This window comes from Oncorhynchus mykiss, chromosome 3 (assembly GCF_057628025.1).
Source record: "Oncorhynchus mykiss isolate SJ-2025 chromosome 3, ASM5762802v1, whole genome shotgun sequence".
Lineage (NCBI taxonomy): Eukaryota > Metazoa > Chordata > Actinopteri > Salmoniformes > Salmonidae > Oncorhynchus > Oncorhynchus mykiss.
The window spans coordinates 25,338,597-25,361,022 of record NC_143024.1 but is presented as its reverse complement, the minus strand read 5'-3'; the positions used below and the strand labels follow the sequence as shown (position 1 = coordinate 25,361,022).

At 41.5% G+C, this 22,426-nt stretch overlaps 1 protein-coding gene across 3 annotated transcripts; it reads left to right on the top strand.

Moving 5' to 3' along the window:
- The first annotated feature begins 1,781 nt into the window (after positions 1 to 1,781).
- si:ch211-261d7.6 (uncharacterized) lies at positions 1,782 to 20,641 on the top strand. Of its 3 annotated transcripts, none has more exons than XM_021591682.3 (2): positions 1,782 to 2,234; positions 5,247 to 10,971. In XM_021591682.3, exons 1-2 carry the CDS (start codon positions 2,105 to 2,107, stop codon positions 9,971 to 9,973), a joined length of 4,857 nt encoding a protein of 1,618 aa, XP_021447357.3. In that variant the 5' UTR covers positions 1,782 to 2,104; the 3' UTR covers positions 9,974 to 10,971. The 3 variants fall into 3 exon arrangements, with proteins under 3 accessions (XP_021447357.3, XP_021447364.3, XP_021447373.3); XM_021591689.3 differs by having other exon boundaries at positions 1,843 to 2,234; positions 5,207 to 10,971; XM_021591698.3 differs by lacking the exon at positions 5,247 to 10,971 and adding an exon at positions 16,787 to 20,641 and having other exon boundaries at positions 1,844 to 2,234.
- The last annotated feature ends 1,785 nt before the right edge of the window (positions 20,642 to 22,426 follow it).

The following is a 22,426-nucleotide window of genomic DNA, read 5'->3' as shown; positions in this document are numbered from 1 at the left end:
CATTAATAAATGTGAACTCATAGCTGTCAAAGATTGTGTGGCACCTTCATATAATGGTATTCCAGTAAAAGAAGAACTTACATATTTAGGCATAACCATTACAAAGGATCAAAAGTCTAGAGGCTTACTAAATGTTAACCCTCTTATTAAAAAACCTCACAAGAAGCTAAATCAATGGCTACAGAGGGACCTATCTTTCAAAGGTAGAGTCCTAATAACCAAGGCTGAAGGTATCTCTAGACTAACATATGGCGCTCTATCTTTATATCTTGACAGTAAAATAAGCAAGGAAATAGAACAGATGCTTTTCAACTTTCTGTGGAGAAACCATACCCATTACATTAGGAAAACTGTTGTAATGAACACTTATGAGAATGGTGGGCTGAATTTTCTGGACTTTACTACCTTAAATAATACTTTTAAGATCAATTGGATTAAACAATTCCTAAGAAGACCCACTTCTATCTGGAATTTTATTCCTCATCATGTCTTCTCTACTTTTGGTGGCCTTAACTTAATTTTGTTTTGCAATTATAATATTGACAAAGTTCCAGTGAAACTTTCTGCTTTTCATCGGCAGGTTTTCTTGTCATGGTCCTTAATTTATAAACACAATTTTTCTCCACACAGATATTATATATGGAATAATCGGGATATATTGTATAAAAATACTTATTTGTTTTTAGAATATTGGTTCCGAAATAATATCCTATTGGTGAGCCAACTGGTAAATGCAGAGGGTCTTTTACTCAGTTATAAGGAATTCTTATCACTTTACAAGGTCCCTGTAACACCTAAAGATTTTGCAATTGTTTTAGACGCCATTCCCTCGGGTGTTGCTCTGTTATTCAGGAACGTGTCAAGAACTGACCTTCAGAACCTACCTTCTATTAACCCTGTTGACTCATCAGTAGGAAAGATTTGTTTCTCTTTTGGTCCATTCAACAACAGAGCGATACGAACCTTATGTCATGCCTTATTGGAATGGATTTATTGATAATATCTGTTGGAAAAAGTTTGGATGTTGCCACACACATACCTACTTGTTAACAAAATTAAGTAAGTTTCCTTTAAAATTATTCATAAATATTATCCTGCCAACCACTATATGAAGATGTTTAAGGAAAATGACAACTCAAAATGCTCCTTTTGTAATGACCACCCAGAAACAGTGTTGCATCTTTTTTGGCATTGTATTCATGTAAGAAAACTGTGGCAAGACATCAGTAGATTTATAATTGAACACTTTTATGAAGATCTTACACTATTGTGGAGAGATGTACTGCTTGGATTCTTTACCAACCATAGGAATAAGCTGAAACATTTTTTACGTAATTACATTATTCTTTTGGCCAAATTTCATATTCACAAATGTAAATTTGCAAACAAAAAAACACATTTTCTTACCCTACAAAAAGAAGGTGAACTGTATTTTAAGACAATTAAATACTCTACTAACAAAAAAGCTGTTAGAATTATAAGTATGTACATGTATGTCCTTTAAGGTCTTTGTATAACGTGATATTGTACCCCCTAGCTCAATTGTCCATGGTATATAATATATATATACCTGTGTTCCCTCATGTACTCTCTGTATTGATTTGTTAATAAAAAAATATATAAAAAAATAGAAAGAGGCCCGAGTTCCCGATTTGTAGTTTCGTGTTGGATGACCGTTCAAAACGATTTTCCCCGGAGCTCGTTTTTTCAGAGTTCCCATTTGTGTTATTGAACGCACTGAAGTCGAAAATTAGAAATGTTCCACTTCCGAGTTCCCAGTTGTTTTGAACGCGGCATGGTACGCTGATGTTCTCGCGACAGATCTGTGGCAAGGAAGTTGTCATTTGTCGTAATTTCCTAGGACGGAACCACTGCAACAACAGTGCGGAGGAGAAGAGTAAGAGGCGCTCCGAACAACATTCTAGGCCTCCTATGTCATTGTTCACTCGGTGAAAGGAGTTTTATTTTTGCATGCATTAGATGAGACCCCCCTCCGAGAAAACTCAGGGGAATTTAAGTAATAGAAGCAGTAAACACTAAGAACGAAGATCCAAGTTGCAGTGGCCTAATAACAGCAAATCAAGCACCACGCTGAGTGTTAGCTATGGAGGATGTCTCCGCTGTAACGATCAAAGACGAGGGAGGAGATGAACAGGAGTCGGAAGATGTCAGTGAAAATTTAACCAAGACCGAAAACAGCGCCAACAAGCCTGCCAAAGATGACAGTACCGATGGTAAGGGACCCCATCCTTTCACAATTATATAAACACAGCTAACGTTAACTAATGCTACAACATGCTCAAATCCAAGTTTGCTAGTTAGCTAATTAGCGTTAGCTAACTATTCTAACATGATCATATCCTAGCTAAGGTTTTTGTTCGGTAGCCATTTTCAAGATAAATCAATTTGAGCCATTTTATCTTGTTCACATTTTTAACTAGAAAATTAGCTAACTTAACTAGTGGTGACTAGGAAGCTGTGCGTGTAGTCAGTAACGTTGTTTAGGTTGCTAGCTAGCAAGGGTAAATAGTTGATCGTCGGAATTGCATTAGTACCGTTATAGTTAAACGTCTACTCTTTGATCTTACGGTTTCTTCAATGTTAAGTGAAATCAAATAGGCTGTCATATTGTGATAAATAATACTGGGACATATTTATTACGCAAAACGTTCCTTAAGTGGAAGCGAACGAAACGGGTACCTAACTCAATTTGTCCAGTCTCGTTTTAGTAGCTAAATGAAACGTTTGTCTAATGATTACGCCCCTGGACTAGCGTGATCACATCCTCAATGATTTTGGAACTTCCACGTAGGCCAGAGCCATCTAATTGTCCCCCACGATTAAATATTGGGTAGATGTTGCTAAAATGGCGACCGGAGTGTGGGTGTATGGAATGTGAATCAGCTAATTGGGAAGATACTGTATGTTGCAACTCAAGACCGTTTTTCGTTGCTGATTGGGCTACAGGACGAGTCGATAAGCCGGAGACCAGTGCACCTGTGGTGTATAGACATCGCTGCCGACCTGATACCTGACCGTGTTACTCAGGAAGAATCCTACTGAACATCATGGTCCTGTCGCCATGGGTAGCTAACGTGCCCCCCATAATAAATAACTAATATTGATAACCATCTAGATGTCACCATGATGCATGCACATACAGTATACTCAATGGGGAGGGCATGAATGGCAGCGACAGTGCCTTTCGCTCCTGTTTGATAAGCACGACTGTCTTGCAAGGGCGTGGGAAGTAGCTTCCTAGTATCAGGGTGACAGTCACAGTAAGCACACGCATACAACGCATGAAGAAACGGTACACCCGTCATCAGTGCTTTTTAATAAAAAATAGACAATTGTCAGTTTTAGAACTGAAACTGTACAATTTGTGTAAAACAGCGAAATTAGACTCATACTAATCCTCTGTCTTCAAAACAGAAGTACTCACGGTATGGTAGCTCAATCAATGTACAGTAGTTGCGTGGTAAGAAATGTAAGGGAATAAACACCGCTCAATCAAAACTTCTAACCTTTACTGCCCTACCAAGCAAAAAGGCAGTGACTTCTCATTTGGTTGAAAAAATGTCAGTTTTGCTATGTTAAGAACATGCTTAATCATGTGGACAAGTATCCTGCCTCTATTGTGTTTTGGAGAAAATGGGGGTCATGTTAGCAGTAACTGTATAAAGTTACTGTGAAACCAAGGTAAAGAAAAGCCTTTTCTCTCAGTTCCACGCTATGAGCAGTTACTGCCTTTTTGCTTGGTAGGGCAGTATAGCAGAGCGTTTTCGACACACCCACTCCTTTCCACACGCCCACTACTTTCGGCACACCCGCTCACCCATACTCAGGTCGCCATATTGAGCTTCATCTACCCACCTCTCAATTGGAGGGGGGGGACTATGGATATGTCTCCCTTTGTACGTATGTTAGTCACACACGATGTTGTGGTAACTTGGGTGAATGATGCATCTTGCCGAAGACCTGACATCTACACAATTACAATGATTGGCCCAAGGGGGGCACTATAGTAATCAGCTGAAATTCCAAATGTTGAACAAGCATATATCTTGTCCTGTTGAGCTTGAATTGTCACCAATTGGCCCAAGTGCTTCATCATTCATGGGGGACAACATGTTTACTGTTTTAGAGTAATACCTCTTGAAGGTCTCTGTCATAGGCTATTTATCATATAAGCAAAACAGAAGGTCTGAGTTTATTTTCTCAGGAGCTGAATAGGTGAATCTTTGATCATTTTATTCAATATCTTTGGGTGAGATTCTCCTATTTGAGACATGATGAAATGTTTGATATAGGTAACTTTATGGGGTCTCTATAGAGTAGACGTACATTTGGCTCCATTCACCTCAAGGGAAATCATACGATCCCAATTCTTTCTCTGTCCACAGGTCAGTAGTGAATAGGATAACTTGACTGATCTGAAAACCGTGATAAACATTTAGGTTAAATAAAACTTTCCCAATACAGAAGTTAGTTTGAAATCCTTTTTAAATTAGGCTGCTTCACCCATTGTCTTTTTATAACAATTACATTTCAAAAGTATATTATCCACAATGAGTTGACTCACCATCGTTAGGGTGATATGCACTTTAGCAAAGATGTTCATAATTGTCAAGTAAATTGTATTTCTGTCAAAATATACATCTATCCAAACAAGTTGTATCCATTGCAAAAAATGTATCTTGATGATAATATGTGTCATTGTAATAAAATATGCTTACGTCTTGTTTCTTTTTGACAGTAATGGAATTTTGGATGATGGCACCTTTATAATCGTTTAAACTTTTTTAAGACATTTTCTCCTCTCCTCCAATCCTGAGCTGTGCTGCTGCAGGAAGGGGGCGTTGCCTAGGCAACCCAAGACTTGATTGCTTCAACACCTTACTTATTCTGCAAGGAGCAACAAAGTTTCATGACATTGTAACTAGTCCATGTTACCATTGAAATGGACAGCATAAATGCCCAGCTGTCCTGTCTTCAGTCAGCTGTTCTTTCTACACCAAAATAATTAAACAGTTATGACGATTATTTTAATTTTCATGACTGTCTTCATCCATATTCGTTGCTTACACAATTATACACTAATTGTGCATGCCCTAAATGTACATGGGGGCACTTACTCATTATCTGACATAAATATTCATTTGTGTTATTGTTTGGTTTTCTTTTCTCTTTTCTTTGGCAACAGGAGTCGCCCTGACCTCCCATTTTCCCCTTTCTATTTTTAGGGGATGGGCTTTTCCGCTGTCTGGATTGTGAAGAAGTCTTTGGGGAGGAGGCGGCTTACCAGGAGCATCAACATGAGCACACCCATGATGGCCCAATAGTCTGCCTGGACTCTGACTCCCATTTGGATGGCTTGCTTGTTTCAGAGAGTGGGGGCCAACGGACACTATGTTGCGCTCTTTGTGGGCGCAAATTTGCAGACTCAAGGGGTTTTTACTCACACCAGGTCAAACACCGTAATGAAGCCCTCAAGCAGTCAACTCCTGTTTTGCAATCAACTCCTGTGGCCCAGTCAACAGTTGGGCCCCAGTCAACTCCTGATCAGAGCATGGGGGTGGCTAAGCAGTATGTCTATGAATGTGAAGACTGTGGGAAATCCTATACTTCGATGGGCTCTTTCATCAGTCATACACGCTCACACAAGCAAGCTTCCAAATCAGTTTTCCATGAGCTGGCACACCTGAAAAAGAAGTCCTTTGAGTGTCAAACTTGTGGTCGCTGTTACTCCCGTTCATCAGCTCTTGATGCTCACCGCCGTTGTCATGAGGTCAAACTAATCCCAAAGTCCCGCAAAAGGGATGCAGAGAAGCAACCACCCGCAGAGGAGCCTGCCTTTGCAACAGAGGACAGCAACAAAGCTTCTGAACAGGTAGATGAGGCACAGGAAAATCTGTTTGGGTGTTCATGTGGCAAAACATTTCGCGCCCAGTCTGGCCTGAAAACACACCAACGATTTAGCCACAATGAAAAATGTTCTCCTGAAAAGCTTAAGAGAAAACCCAACAAATTTGACTGCAGTGAGTGTGAGAAGACCTTCAGTACTTACGCCGGCATGCTCTGCCATCAACGTTATCATATGAAACGAGGTGGTAGTGGTGGCAAAAGGTTTCCATGTGAGGAGTGTGACAAGGTCTTCACAACGCTCACATTCTACTACAAGCACCAGCGTTTGGCTCATACTCAAGAGACTCCAGCAAAATCTTTCCTTCATCAGGTTTGCCAGCTCCAGAAGAAAGCGTTTGAGTGTCAGGAGTGTGGGCTCCGATTTTCCAGGGCCTCGGCTCTCCAGTCCCATCGGCTTTGCCATAATGATGTTTTTGGACAGACTGAGAAAGAATTCCAGCCACAAACATCCCCACTACCTCAACATAAGCTATTACTGGATAACAAGACAGAAACTGAAACATTTGCTTTAGGGGCCATTGTCTACCCACAGGACACCCTTCAGACCCCTGTGACCGAGAGAGACCCCTGTTTCTATGAAACTGATGGGGATGCAGAGGCTGATGGAACTGATGATGTCAATGTAGAGGTGATCAGTATAAGTGCCTCAGATGGCTCTGTAAGGGATGAAGAAGAGTCACAACAAGAACTCAACCCTGATCTTGAATTACTGTGTGAATCAGACCAGGAGGGAAAAGAGGAGATGGATGCTGTGTTGTGTCCAACGGAGTACATTTCTAGTACACTTAAGTCTAAACCAGAGATTGATCTGAAAATTGTACAAATTGACTTTCCGCCATTTGTCGGCGAAGGAACTCAAACAGAGAAGGTTCAGGGACTAGACCCACCTAAAAGATTTAACTGTCCTGAGTGTTACCGCTGGTTTACCAGTGCTGCATCTTTGCGCTCTCACAAACTGTGGCACAGAGTAGATGGCAAAAAACGATGGAATCCTGAAAAGGATCTTTTCAAGTGCGACTTTTGTGGGTTTGACACTACACATCGGAAAACGTACCACAATCACATGCGAAAACACGATGGCCGAAAACCCCACAAGAGTGTATTGTACCAGCTTGCCGGACTACAGAAGAATAGCTTCAAATGTGAGGTGTGTGGAAAGTGTTTCTCACGCATGTCTGCACTACACTCTCATCAGCAACAGCATCCAAAAAGCAAAGCTCATCCATGTCCAGATTGTGAGAAGACTTACTCTAATGCCAGTGGTTTGTACAACCACCGCAAAAGCTGCCACGCTCCAACCCCCACCCAAGATGAAGTATCAGACACTAAAACTGAAGTGTTTAATCCAAAGAAGACTTTATTAGGCCCAACGGTTTATTGCGAGCGATGTGGGAAGGGCTTTTGGTCATTGGGTGCTTACGCTCACCACAAGCAGAATCAAGCTCCGTGTGCACATTTGAAGGAGAAGAATGAGCCAACAGTGTCTTCACATTCTGTCAATGGCCCTCCACATGTTCGTGGTAAAGTTGCTTGCCCTGTATGCAGAAAGACATTTCGTCACCAAGGCATTATGAAATCTCATATGAGGAAGCACGAGAATGGGAATCATAGATGTGAGCTTTGTAGCAAGTCTTTTCGCATGTTCTCAAGCCTCCTCAGGCACCAGGTTGTACATAATGCTCAAATCCTCCCGCCTCCTATCAAGTCTTTTCAACATCAGGTAGAACAAGTGAAGAAGAACGCATACAGCTGCCCTGATTGTGGAAAACTGTTTTCACGAGCCAAGGCACTTAAATTCCACATGAAGAGCCATGGTTATGAAACCGACTACTCTGCCTCATCGCCTAAATCTGCTCTTGAGCTAGAGGGGCTGAAGTGTTCAACATGCCTTTCCCATTTCAGCAACAAATCTTCATTGCACACTCACCAAAAACAGTGTGGCAAGAAAAAGACTGTCATTAAAAGCCACAAGGAGGATATTGTCCAACATGACACAGCTCCTAAAGTGAAGAAGCTCAATTGTCCCTCCTGCCCTTCTCTTTTCAACAATTTACTGTCATTGCAGTATCATCGAAAAGAATGTGGCAAGCCAAGGGCAGTTGCAGGCTTGGATGTCAAAGCGAAAGGAGGGATAGAGAAGGTGACAAAGTGCATTGTCAAAGACCTTGTGGAAACAACTCTGTCAAACAACTTGGGCACTGAGAAAATTACTAAATCTGTTACTGAGAAGGAACGTGGTGAACAAAAGGAGACCAATGAGTCCCTAACCTTGAAGAAAGCTGCCACAATCAACACAACTGATCTGAAATACAAATGTAAAGAGTGTGAGAGAAGCTTTGCTGTTGTAGGAGCACTGAATTTCCATAAAAGGATTCATGTTCTGGGTCACAAGTCTAAAGTAAAACCGAAGCTGAAATTTCAAGTGGCCGCAATCCCTGAAGAACCCAAGCAACCCAAAAAGGTAGAGCAAACAACTAAAGGCCAATTCTGTTGTCCAGAATGCGGAAGACGTTTTATCTCCAATGCAGCCCTTGGCACTCACAGACGATGGCACACAGATAAGAAGTTTGCTGGTTCACTGATAAAAGATGACAATATAAGTTCTGTTGGGCAAAAGTCAGTGGACGAGGGACCTTTTCAGTGCAACAAGTGTGGTAAGGGCTTCTTTTACCTGTGTGTTCTCCGCCGGCACCAGTTGTATTATCCGCCATGTCAGACCAAAGCCGAACCAGAGCCTGCAGCGGACACAAGCATGGAAGGCAACCGCAAACCCTCACACGCTGAATTTGCATGTCCAGAATGTAACACAACTTTCATCAAGGGCTCACTTTTAGCAGCTCACTATGAAAGTGAGCATAACAAACCCATTGAGTCTGCAGATCTTCAGGGGGACCAGTCCATGACCATGTCCATTGAAGAGGTCCCGGAGCAGCCTGCCACATCACACAGCAAGTCTGAAGTCATTCCATTAAAGAAGCCAAAGCTTAAATCAAATCTTCACCAGTGTCCTCATTGTGATATGAGCTTCTTGAAGGTTCGAGGCTTGCGTGCCCACAAATGGCAGGCCCACTCCCAGGGCAAGAAGGTTAAGAGCAAGGGCACTTTGGCTGAGAGCGGGGACTCTACCAAGGGAAATGAACTGATTAATGAGAGTAAGAACTTAGTTACAGAAAACAAAGGCACTGTTGTCATAACTGAACACTTTGTTACAAAGAATAAGAATGCTGTTGGCAGAAGGAGGAAGAAAGGTCGACCAGGTTTAAAATCCATCCCTTGCGTTGACTGTGGGAAGAGATACAGTTCTTCTGGGGCACTCTATAATCACAAGAAGATCTGTGGAGTGCTCAAACAGGAAGTTAATCCAGGAATGGCAGAAGTAGTGGAAGAGGAACCCTCACCACCAACCCGCCTCTATGAGCAGACAATCAAATACCTCTTCAAGTGTGACAAGTGTGGCAAAGCTTTCCCAACTGAAGAGCAACTAGGAACCCACAAGGACTTGGCAAAGAGCCGACCTCACTCTTGCGCCCTGTGCTGCCGTGGATATTGGACTGAGACTCAGTTGCAACAGCACCTGGCCTGGCACGACGAGGTCCGCCGACGACTACCAACAGAGCTTCGTTACAGACTCAGTGCTTCTGTAAGCACAGGGCCCGCTAAACTCAATGTCCCTCTGCCTGATTTGAAGGCGAAGTCATCCCTCAAGCCACTACCTACACGTCCCTCCCGGCCACAGAATAGCCACAAGTGCCAGCACTGTGGAAAAGCGTTTCTATCTCCAGGTGCTCTGCATAAACACGAGGCTCAACACGACAGTGATGGCTCCTACCGTTGCTCCCTTTGTCCCCGGACCTTCAGTGAGATTCGGGACCTCATTGACCATCACCAGGAATGTATGGGTGATGACAAAGTGCAGAGAGATCCCTACACTGCTGTCTCCTCAAGAGACACCGATGGCCTTACTTGCATTGAATGTGGAATGCGTTTCAGTCGAGAGTTGGAGTTGCACCAGCACTACATTGAACATGCTCGTGGAGCGTATTAGATTAACGATGGAACTAATACAAGTCAGGAGATATTAGAAGTGGAATTGGACTTTTTCATGCACTTATGTACCTCCTTATACTTCAGTTCAATTTCCAAGGTGGACATTTTTTTCTCCAGGGTATTTTCAAGGACTAAGTGTCCAAGAGACTTGCTACATTTTACTATTCTAATTATATCTATAGAATGCTGTTAACATTATTGCAAATATATCCACTAAGTGCTTCTTTTAGCTCTTGACACCGTCATTTTATCTTTCTCAGGCTTTATTTCACACTGGACCTGTACATAGAAAAACTCCTTTTATCAGTTCCACTGATTTGAAATGTGTCCTCTTGGTGTAGAAATGTGTAGTTATAGAGAAAGTTCACTAACTGCGGTTTCATTTAGAAAATGGTTCTGTTTCTCTATGCCGAGAAATGATTACATCCTGTAAAGTACAGTGATTTGTTTGTCAAGGTAGGCACTAATTTAAGTTTGTTTTGCTTGACTTAGTATGCAAGGGGAGAGAGAACGTGAGTCACCCACTTTCAGTAACATGCACTTGACTTTCTTCTGAGAAATTACTCCAGTTCTGGCATTAACCTGTCTATATAAGATGGATGTTTATAGTATTATTAGTACCTATTTCTGGCTGTTTTCTTTTACAAAATGTTACCAAACTAACATTGTATCATTTAATAATTAGAAAATTCTATGTTTTCCTGGATTTCACTACCAAAGTTCCCAAATACTAACAGTTGGTTGTTACTTTCCTGTGTTGTTTATCTATCGTAATGAGTTTGATTTAACAAACTGGTTTAGCATTTGTTCAAGGAGTTGTTATTTTCCTTGTTGGATTAAATGAAACGTTCAAGTTTTTAGACTATTGCTAATCTTTTGAAGTCATGACCTTTATGATAACTCATTTCAATGTCACCTTTTCCCTGTACCTTTAAACTACTACTGGTGTCTTATTAATGCAGACATGAAGAGTTTTAGTAAATTGTTAAAACTGTAGTTAAGTTTCCTGTGTTTTTCATTGTGTGGACTGAGTTACTGGTTTTAACGGACCTTTAAACTTGACTCTAGTGGGCTCCAGTCATGACGCGTCATGTTTGTCGGAAATGGTTGAGAAACATCACTACAATATAGATTATAAAACGCTTTCAAACTTAAAGCTGCAATATGTACAGTGCATTCATAGTGTTCAGACCCCTTTACTTTTTCCACATTTTGTTACGTTAGGCTTATTCTAAAATTGATTAAATAGTTTCCCCCCCTCATTAATCTACACAATACCCCACAATGACAAGGCGAAAACAGGTTTTTAGAAAGTTTAGCAAAAGTATAAAAAAAAATATTTTAAAACTATCACGTTTACATAAGTATTCAGACTCTTTACTCAGTACTTTGTTGAAGCACCTATGACAGCGATTATAGCCACAAGGCTTCTTGGGTATGACGCTACAAGCTTGGCACACCTGTATTTAGGGAGTTTCTCCCATTTTTCTCTGCAGATCTTCTCAAGCTCTGTCAGGTTAGATGGGGAGCATTGCTGCACAGATATTTTCAGGTCTCTCCAGAGATGTTTGATCGGGCTCTGGCTGGGCCACTCAAGGACATTCAAAGACTTGTTCCGAAGCCACTCCTGCTTTGTCTTGGCTGTGTACTTAGGGTCGCTGTCCTGTTGGAAGGTGAACCTTTGACCCAGTCTGAGGTCCTGAGTGCTCAGACTGGGCCACCACCATGCTTCACCGTAGGGATGGTGCCAGGTTTCCTCTAGACATGTAGCTTTGCATTCAGGCCAAGGAGTTCAATCTTGGTTTCATCAGACCACAGAATCTTGTTTCTCATGGTCTGAGAGTCCTTTAGGTGCCTTTTGGCAAACTCCAAGCAGGCTGCCATGTACCCTTTTACTGAGGCGTGGCTTCCATCTAGCCACTCTACCATAAAGGCCTGATTGGTGAAGGGCTGCAGAGATGGTTGACCTTCTGGAAGGTTCTCCCATCTCCACAGAGGAACTCTGGAGCTCTGTCAGAGTGACCATCGGGTTCTTGGTCACTTCCCTTACCAAGGCCTTTCTCCCCTGATTGCTCAGTTTGGCCAGGCGGTAAGCTCTTGGAAGAGTCTTGGTGGTTCATAACTTCTTCCATTTAAGAAATGTGTTACTGGGGACTTTCAATACTGCAGAATTTTTTTGTACCCTTCCACTGATCTGTGCCTCAACACAATCCTGTCTCCGCACTCTACGAAACATTCCTTTTGACCTCTTCCTGTTTTTTGTTCTGACATGCACTGTCAACTGTGGGACCTTACATAGACAGGTGTGTGTGCCTTTCCAAATTATGTCCAATCAATTGAATTTACCACAGGTGGACTCAAGGATTATCAATGGAAACAGAATGCACCAGAGCTCAATTTCAAGTCTCATAGCAAAGACACTGAATACTTATGTAAAGGTATTTCAGTTTATTTTTAATCAATTTGCATACACTTCTAAAAACTTGTCTTTGCTTTGTCATTATGGGGTTGTGTGTGTGTATATAGACTTTGATTAAATACATTTTAGAATAAGGCTGTAATGTAACAAAATGTGGAAAGGGGGAAGGGGTCTGAATATTTTTGGAATGCACTAACTTTTTGGGCGACCTGACAATTCCCATAAGTTTAAGTGTGGGTAATCCTGAATTAATCATGAATAATGAGTGAGAAAGTTAGTCTCGCATATCACACGGCTGTGATTGGGAGTCCCAAAGGGCGGCGCACAATTGGCCCAGCATCGTCCGGGTTTGGCAAGGGTAGGCCGTATTTGTTCTTAACTGACTTTCCTAGTTAAAGGTTAAATAAAAAATGAAATACCCCCCAAGACATGCTAACCTCTCACCATTAGTGTCAGGGGAGGTTAGAATTTTTGGGGGAGCATGATATTTGTGCATCCAACTTTCTCACTCATCTTTATTCACGTTTCATTCAGGATTATCTGTGATCATGGTAGAATCCACATTAATGGAGAAGTGTTTAGAAAAAAATCTGTTTTACAGTAAAAGTGAGTCCAAAATGACATGATACATTATTTACCATTTCATTTCCATTGGGCACGGAATTATCTGAAACACAACCAAAGCAAACAGCAAATGCATCCAAAAAATGTGTAGAGTCGCAAGCTTGATGTAGTCATTGCGTGGAAGTGTTTCACTTTTTAATACACCTACAGTACTAGTCAAAAGTTTGGACACCTACTCATTCAAGGGTTTTTCTTAAAAAAAAAAAAAATCTACATTGTAGAATTTTAGTGAAGAAAAAAACTTCAATAACACATGGAATCATGTACAACTCCAAATATTTTATATTTGAGATTCTTCAAAGTAGCTACCCTTTGTCTTGACAGCTTTGCACACTTCGCATTCTCTTTGCAGTCTCGAAGGAGTTCCCACATATTCTGAGCACTTGTTGGCTGCTTTTCCTTCACTCTGCGGTCCAACTCATCCCAAACCATCTCAATTGGGTTGAGGTCTGGTGATCGTGGAGACCCGGTCATCTGATGTAGCACTCAATCACTCTCCTTGGTAAAATGGTCATTTCACAGCCTGGAGGTGTGTTGGGTCATTGTCCTGTTGAAAAACAAATGACCGTCCCACTAAGCGCAAACCAGATGGGGTGGCTTGCAGAATGAGGTGGTAGTCCTGCTGGTTAAGTGTGCCTTGAATTCTAAATAAATCACTGTCTCACCAGCAAAGCACCATCACACCACCACCTCCATGCTTCATGGTGGGAACTACACATGCAGAAATCATCCGTTCACCAACTCTGCATCTCATAAATACACGTAGGTTGGAACCAAAAATCTCATATTTGGACTCATCAGACCAAAGGACAGGTTTCCACCAGTCTGTCTATTTCTCGTGTTTCTTGGTCCAAGCAAGTGTCTTCTTATTATTGGTGTCCTTTAGTAGTGTTTTCCTTGCAGCAATTTGACCATGAAGGCCTGATTCACACAGTCTCCTCTGAACTGTTGATGTGTCTGTTACTTGAACTCTATGAAGCATTTATTTGGGCGGCAATTTCTGAGGCTGGTAACTAATGAATTTATCTTCTGCAGCAGAGGTAACTCTGGGTCTTCCTTTCCTGTGGCGGTCCTCATGAGAACCAGTTTCATCATAGCGCTTGATGGTTTTTGCAACTGCACTTTAAGAAACTTTCAAATTTCTTGGAATGTTCTGCCTTGACTGACAAAGTAATTATGGACTGTTGTTTCTCTTTGCTTATTCGAGCTTTTCTTGCCATAATATGGACTTGGTCTTTTACTAAATAGGGCTATCTTCCGTATACCGCTTCTACCTTGTCACAACACAACTGATTGGCTTAAAAGCATTAAAAAGGAAAGAAATTCCACAAATTAACTTTTAATAAGGCACACCTGTTAATTGAAATGCATTCCAGGTGATTACCTCATGAAGCTGTTTGAGGGAATGCCAAGTGTGCAAAGCTGTCATCAAGGCAAAGGGTGGTGACTTTGAAGAATCTAAAATGGATAACATTTTGATTTGGTTAAGACTTTTTTTTGTTTACTACATTATTTCATATGTGTTATTTCATATTTCTTATATTTCATTATTTAGGGTACCGTGTACAAAAGTGCTGTAATTTTGAAACGGTTCACCTGAAATGGATGAAAATACCCTCAAATTAAAGAGGTCTGCACTTTAACCTCAGGCATTGAACACTACATCAAATCCAATTTTATTGGTCACATACACACAGATTTAGCAGATGTTATTGCCGGTGTAGTGAAATGCTTGTGGACACCTGCTAGTCGAACATCTCATTCCAAAACCATGGGTATTAATATGGGGTTGCCCCCCCCCCCCCTCCCTCTTTGCTGCCATAACAGCCTCCACTCTTCTGGGAAGGCTTTCCACTAGATGTTGGAACATTGCTGCGGGGACTTGCTTCCATTCAGCCACGAGCATTAGTGAGGTCGGGCACTGATGTTGGGTGATTAGGCCTGGCTCGCAGTCAGCGTTCCAATTCATTCCAAAGGTGTAAGATGGGGTTAAGGTCAAGGCTCTGTGCAGGCCAGTGAAGTTCTTCCACACTGATCTTGACAAACATTTCTGTATGGACCTTGCTTTGTGCACAGAGGAATTGTCATGCTGAAACAGGAAAGGGCCTTCCCCAAACTGTTTCCACAAAGTTGGAAACACAGAATTCTCTAGAATGTCATTGTGTGCTGTAGCGTTAAGATTTATTTTCATTGGAACCAAGGGGCCAAGCCTGAACCATGAAAAACAGCCTCAGACCATTATTCCTCCTCCACCAAACTTTACAGTTGGCACTATGCACTGGGGCACGTAGCAATCTCCTGGCATCCACTAAGCCCAGATTCATAGATCTGACTGCCAGATGGTGAAGCGTGATTATTCACAATAGAGAACTCGTTTCCACTGCTACAGAGTCCAATGGAGGCGAGGTTTACACCACTCCAGCTGACGCTTGGCATTGCATATGGTGATCATAGGCTTGTGTGCGGCTGCTCGGCCATGGAAACCCATTTCATGAAGCTCCCAGCAAACAGTTGTGCTGACGTTGCTTTTAGAGGCAGTTTGGAACTCGGTAGTGAGTTTTTCAACAGAAGACAGATGATTTTTATGCGCTTCAGCACTCGGCGGTCCCGTTCTGTGATTTGTGTGGCCTACCACTTCGCGGCTGAGCCGTTGTTGCTCCTAGGTGTTTCCACTTCACAATAACAGCACTTAGTTGACCAGAACAGAGATTTGACAAACTGACTTGTTGGAAAGGTGGCATCCTATGACGGTGCCACGTTGAAAGTCACTGAGCTCCTGTAAGGCCATTCTTCTGCCAATGTTTGTCCTCTCTATGGAGATTGCATGGCTGTGTGCTCAATTGTATACACCTGTCCGCAACGGGCTGAAATAGCCAAATCTACTCATTTTGAAAAGGTGTCGACATTCACTACTTTATTTTATATGTATCATTTAAAATCCGAAGTGCTGGAGTGGAGAGCCAAAACAACGTGTAACACTCCCAATACTTTTGTAGCTCACTCTATATGTTGGGGGTGTAAGTGGTGTGTTTGTATTATGTGATCAGTCTTGCAGTGTATTCTAATTAAGTATGTATCCAATCATGTCAGTTATTAATGAGCCTAAATATAGAACATTTTGAGGTGACAAGGAGTGTGATCGAGCGTATTGATCCTAGCAGTGGCGAGAACTACATAACTGTAAGTTTGAGTTTTCTGGTGCACTTAAAATTGCAATATGTAACTTATTGGGAGACCTGACCAAAATCACATAGAAATCTGAGTTAAAGATCTGTCATTCTCATTGAAATAAAGTCTAAGAGGCGGTAGAGCTGTTCTGTGTGCTTCCCGTTCTTAGCTTTGTTTTTCTGTCTTTTACTTTCGGTTTTGTGTACCAGCTTCAAACAGCTGAAAATACAATATTTTTGGTTATTGAAAAGCTATTTCACAGTGGTTTATATGTTACAATGATTCTCTACACTATACATTGCTTATTTTGCCACAAACTGAAATTAAGCAAACTATTAGAATTTTAGCAACCAAGAAATTTGCACATTTTAAAACACTATATAATGTGTCAGTTGTAAACATCTTGCTTGTGAAAAATATGCCCCTTCATCCCAAATTCCAAGGTGATGCTATTGATAGTTTGGCAATTCAATCTGAGATAGTATATCTTCACAAAAGGATTGAAACAAGTTCAAATAAATTGTTGAAAGTGTAACAAAATTACAGGCATGTCATGGTACTATATTGTCCTAATTGATGCTCCCTTTCTCTCCTCCACAGTGAAACTAGCCAGTATGAGGTGTCAGGACTGTGGACAGCAGTTCACTCGCTGGGAGGCCTTCAAGACTCACCTGCGCAAGCATGTTCTGGAGGAGGCGATAGCGGAGGAGGAGGAACGAAGGCAGGGCATTAAGAGAGCACTGGAGAAGAACGGGAGCAATGGCAATGTGGAGTCGGCAGCACCTGAGAAAAAGCCGAAAAATAATGATGACGGTGATTACGAAGAGAACAGTGATGTAGACGTGGAAGGTGATGAAGAAGACGATGAAGATTTCTTCGACAGTTCCTGGCAGGTCAGACCATCAGAGATCGTCACAGTTCGCCCGCGCGTTGCCATGCTGTCTGAGGAGGAGAAGCCAGTCTTCAGCGGCTCCCACAAGGTCTATGCATGCTCTATCTGTGGGAAGGTCTACTCCTACCTCGAGTCGTTTAGAAATCACCAGAAGATGCATGAAAAAGAAGTTAAAAAACAACCCACAGAGAACAAGTGCCCGGACTGTGGGAAGGTCTTTGCTCGCCCATCTCTTCTGGTGACTCACTTGAAAGTGCACAGGCCTCCCGTGCCGATGGAACCCTCCACTCTGAAGTGCGATCAGTGTGTAAAAAATTTCAATTCCCTGCAGACTTATTTAATCCACATGGACCTGCACAAGCAGAAGCCTTTCTGGTGCCTGGCCTGTGCTAAGGGCTTTAGGGATGAGCTCTCTCTGGACAAACACCTGCAGGGCCACAACCTGAGGCGCCACAAGTGTGACCTCTGTGAAAAGTCTTTCCGCGTTCCCGCTGAGCTCCGCTACCACTACAATACTCACACCGGCGCCAAGCCCTACAAATGCCCGCTCTGCAAGAAGAACTTCTCCCAGCTGGGCAACCTCATCACGCATCGGAAGAAGCACGTAGGGGTCTACGTCGGGGCCAGCAAGACGCCACTGGGACCCAGGAACCACCTGTTTGCTGGGAGGAGAAGGGTGACAGAGATGAAGAGGCTGGTGTTCACAGGGATGGGTAGCACAGAGGCGGAGGTGATAGATATGCTTCAAGAACATCAAGAGGAGCAGGAGGAGGAAGAAGAGGAAGATATTAAGGTGGGTGAGGAGGAATCTGGATCGGAAGAGTCTGAGTCTCGTTCTGAAGATTCTGGTGCTGAGGATTCGTCTAAATCAGATTCATCAGACTCTTCTGGATCTGATTCCTCTGACGACTCTGATTCCTCTGGATCGGGAGTGGAGGAGGAAGAGGAGGAGGAGGAGGAGCAAGAGGGGAAAGAAGAGACTGCATTGGAAGCACATGTGGCGGAGCAACAGAAAAGACATAAGGAATGGGAGTGTTTTGAATGTGGTGAAGGGTTTGATCAAGAGTCAGCGTTGCACCTGCACTATATGAAACACGCCAGTGGGGAGCTGCCAGTACAATGACGGCCCAGTACATGGTGAGATTAGCTGTGAAATGATTGGTGAGTTGTGCACTGTTCAATATGTTTCCACTACTTCAGAGTTGAGTCACTGCTGAGCCCTTGAATTGAAGAAAAATGAAAAATTCCAAATGATCCAAAAAATTGTTGATCCCCAGTATGACTTATTTTTGTCCTTTTTTTCTGCCATGTTTTGAAGTGTGGGTTGAATGGGTGAATTTAGTTGTTTGAGTTGAAGGCCTTGAGGAAGATAGTTTTTTTTTTCTTCTTCTTGCTACTTTGTCTTTACATTTAGATTGTTTCTCACTAATCCAAATGTTTTTGTGCCTTTTTGGTAAGGAAGAGATGTATTGCCAATTTTTGTAGACTGATTTCCAGAATTTAATTTCTTCAACTGTGCTTATCTATACATAATATTGATAGAAGACGAGGCAGATTGGCGTTAGTTTTTCACACCCATTTTCAGTCCGAGAAGTCTTAATTGTTGTATTTACACCGGCCATATAGAAAATTGTAATTTGATAAACTGTGATTAGATTTAGGGTTGCCGGGTTCCCTGAAATGTAATCTCAAAACAACTTGCTTTCTTTCCCTCTTCAATTTGATTCAATCATGTCTATTTCTATCATGTTTTTCATTATGAAATCTAGATTCTTTTGAAGTAAACTTGGGTTTTTCATTTGTCAGTAATGGGAAGACATTGTCTGAACATGACTTGCAGAGATGAGAAATTATTATATATATATATATATATTACCAGTCAAAAGTTTTGACATCTACTCATTCCAATGTTTCTTTATTGTTACTATTTTCTATATTGTAGAATAATAGTGACAACATCAAAACTATGAAATGACACATATGGAATCATGTAGTAACCAAAAAAGTGTTAAACCAATCAAAATATATTTGAGATTGTTCAAAATAGCCACCCTTTGCCTTGATGACAGATTTGCACACTCTTGTTATTCTCTCAATCAGCTTCACTTGGAGTGCTTTTCCAACAGTCTTGAAGGAGTTCCCACATATGCTGAACACTTGTTGGCTGCTTTTCCTTCACTCTGTGGTCTAACTCATCCCAAATCATCTCAATTGGGTTGAGGTCAGGTGATTGTGGAGGCCTGGTCATCTGATGTAGTACTCCATCACTCTCCTTCTTGGTCAAATTGCCCTTTCACAGCCTGTTGGTATGTTGGGTCATTGTCCTGTTGAAAAACAAATTATAGTCCCACTAAGCCCAAATGAAATGGGATGGCGTATCGCTGCAGAATGCTGTGGTAGCCATGCTGGTTAAGTGTGCCTTGAATTCTAAATAAATCACTGACAGTCACCAGCAAAGCACCATCACACCACCACCTCCATGCTTCACGGTTGTGAACCACACATGCGGAGATCATCTGTTCACCTACTCTGCGTCTCACAAAGACATGGCGGTTGGAACCAAAAATCTAAAATTGGGACACATCAGACCAAAGAACCGATTTCCACCGGTCTAATTCCATTGCTAGTGTTTCTTGGCCCAAGCAAGTCTTCTTCTTATTGGTGTCCTTTAGTAGTAGCTATTTGACCATGAAGGCCTGATTCACACAGTCTCTGAACAGTTGATTTTGAGATATGTCTGTTACTTGAACTCTATGAAGCATTTATTTGGGCTGCAATTTCTGAGGCTGGTAACTAATGAATTTATCCTCTGCAGTAGAGGTATCTCTGGGTCTTCCTTTCCTGTGGCGTTCCTCATGAGAGCCAGAGAACCATAGAGCTTGATGGTTTTTGCGACTGCACTCCGTATTGACTGACCTTCATGTCTAAAAGTTATGATGGCCTGTACTTTCTCTTTGCTATTTGAGTTGTTCTTGCTATAATATGAACTTGGTCTTTTACCAAATAGGGCTTTATTCTGTATACCTCCCGTAACTTGTCACAACACAACTGATTCGCACATATGCATTAAGAAGGAAAGAAATTCCACAAATGAACTTTTAACAAGGCACACCTGTTAATTGAAATGCATTCCAGGCGACTACCTCATGAAGCTGGTTGAGAGAATGCCAAGAGCGTGCAAAGGGTGGCTACTTTTATTTTGTTTTACACTTTTTTTACTACATGATTCCATATGTTATTTCATAGTTTTGATTTCTTCACTATTATTCTACATTGTAAAAAATAAAAATGAGTAGATGTGTAAATGTTTGATTGGTACTGTATATCTAGCCTACTGTATTAGTTGCTATGTTACCGTTACCATGTAATCTAGTATGTACCAGGAATTATTATTCGATACAACCATATCACTCACTCTTCTGTCAGTCTGATAACCTATTCAGCTGCATGTTTTTTGAAAAAGCTTTGTGTAGGATTTTTTTTGTTTTTTGTCTCGATAAAATTTCTGTTTTTGTAATCATAGAATTGTAACTTGTGTGATAAATTAAATGCATTTTGAGTCCTCTCTTTGTATGTGTACATTCCATAGATAAGATGTAAAGAATAACATCACAATTATCTTCTCACTGTAGTCTAGATTCAGATTGTAATGACTGTATGTCAAGTATTTAAGCCATTTTAGGCTCCAACCCTGCATTTGTGTGCATAATAAGGGATGTTTTCTGCTCTGTGTGGCGCAAAGGGCGACATCTACTGGCTTATGTGCATTTCTCCAGTCTATTCTTGGTTTTGAGGAACCTGTCTGATAAGTAATGTTTGATTTCTGGTTGATTTATGGCTGAACAGATACTAAGTTTTCATTTATTTATTTTTTTACAATATGATTATTGCTATAGCAATCAAACATGAATGTATCACAAAGTATGTTGTCATGCTTTATAAGCTCACTAAATCATAGCTGACTAAACTCAACTCCATGGTGAAGGAAGTGTCTGATGAACTCCAAAGGAGTTGAGCAGAAACCAGGCTTTGTGGAATTCCACTCCAACTACATCAGTGGTCACCAACCTTTTCTGAGTCAATATCGCTTTCTGAGTCCAAAAGCAAGCAGAGATCTACCACTCAGATTTGAGGTTTGTGCAGTAGGCTATAGGCCCAATACATTGTCATTGCATATTGGCTGTGTTTGAATTGCCCTGCCAATGTTCTTCTCAGACCATTTTGAAATTATTTTTCAAAGTTGATCACACTGGTAATAGATAATGTGTTGTACTACTTGAGGCACAGCTGAGTGAGCATAATAATTTGTTTTATATTTTACTGGACTGATCCGATGCAGGCTATCTGAGAGGCGGGAGAGAGCAGTGCCTCACCATACTCACCGTCCCTCCGATCTCTCTCAATCTGCTGAGAAAACAGGACACAGTCTTCCTGCTGATGGATAACTCAAGTCACACTGCATTATTTCTGCCTCATGCACCAAATCATGTTACTACTATGACCAGAGAAAGTGAAATATTCCTCGATATTAAAAGCCGCTAATAATAACAATGCAAGTTTATGGAAACACTTTGCTATACTCCTTCATTGCTGCTGCAGTGCTGGTTGTAGCGTGACTGGAAGTAGGGAGAATGCATGTTTTCTGGCTTATCAAAGTGTTGACAGTTGTGGAAATTTCCTCTATTTACCAAATCATGAACGCAAACCACACACAAGTCAGAGTTAGTTATCAAAGTCCATCTTTAATTATATCAGCTCTATCACAATCCTGTGACTCTCAGGCAATTCAGTGTCTAACCATGAATTCTCTGAGAGCCCCCCTTCATTGCAGCTGAGTTCCTTTAATAGCAAAAACACACATAGTCAGACAGCATAGACATAATAAATTGTTCAGCTTTGTCTCCTTACTCAAACCCCAGAACCATAAACCAATCCTCCATATCAACAGGCATATATCAAATTGTCATTTAGATACAACCAACTCTAAATACAACCAATCCTGGACAAGCTCACGGAGAGGATAGAATGATTCCAGACACTGCCATCCTCCTTTCCCCGATGGGAAAAGTAGGGACTGGCACACAGACACAGTGGAGCAAAAGATATGTTTACACATGATGACACTTTGACCTCTCCCCTCTCTGCGGCCCATGCAACTTAGTCTTGACATAGAACAGATAACTGCAACCTCGCCACAGTATTATACAAAAATACCATTCTGATGAGAATTAACTTACAAACACATGATGAATATAAAACATCTTACATGTGTTACCAACAAATTCTGATTATTCCACGACACAGTGCACATCTTAAACATTAACTTATAAAAACAGCAGCTCTTTGCT

What these genes read in the sequence shown, in the direction of transcription:
- si:ch211-261d7.6 (XM_021591682.3), top strand. Translation starts at nt 2,105, where the DNA reads ATGGAGGATGTCTCCGCTGTAACGATCAAAGACGAGGGAGGAGATGAA. An exon ending in CAAAGATGACAGTACCGATG is followed by an intron (nt 2,235 to 5,246) that starts GTAAGGGACCCC and finishes TTCTATTTTTAG; the next exon opens with GGGATGGGCTTTTCCGCTGT.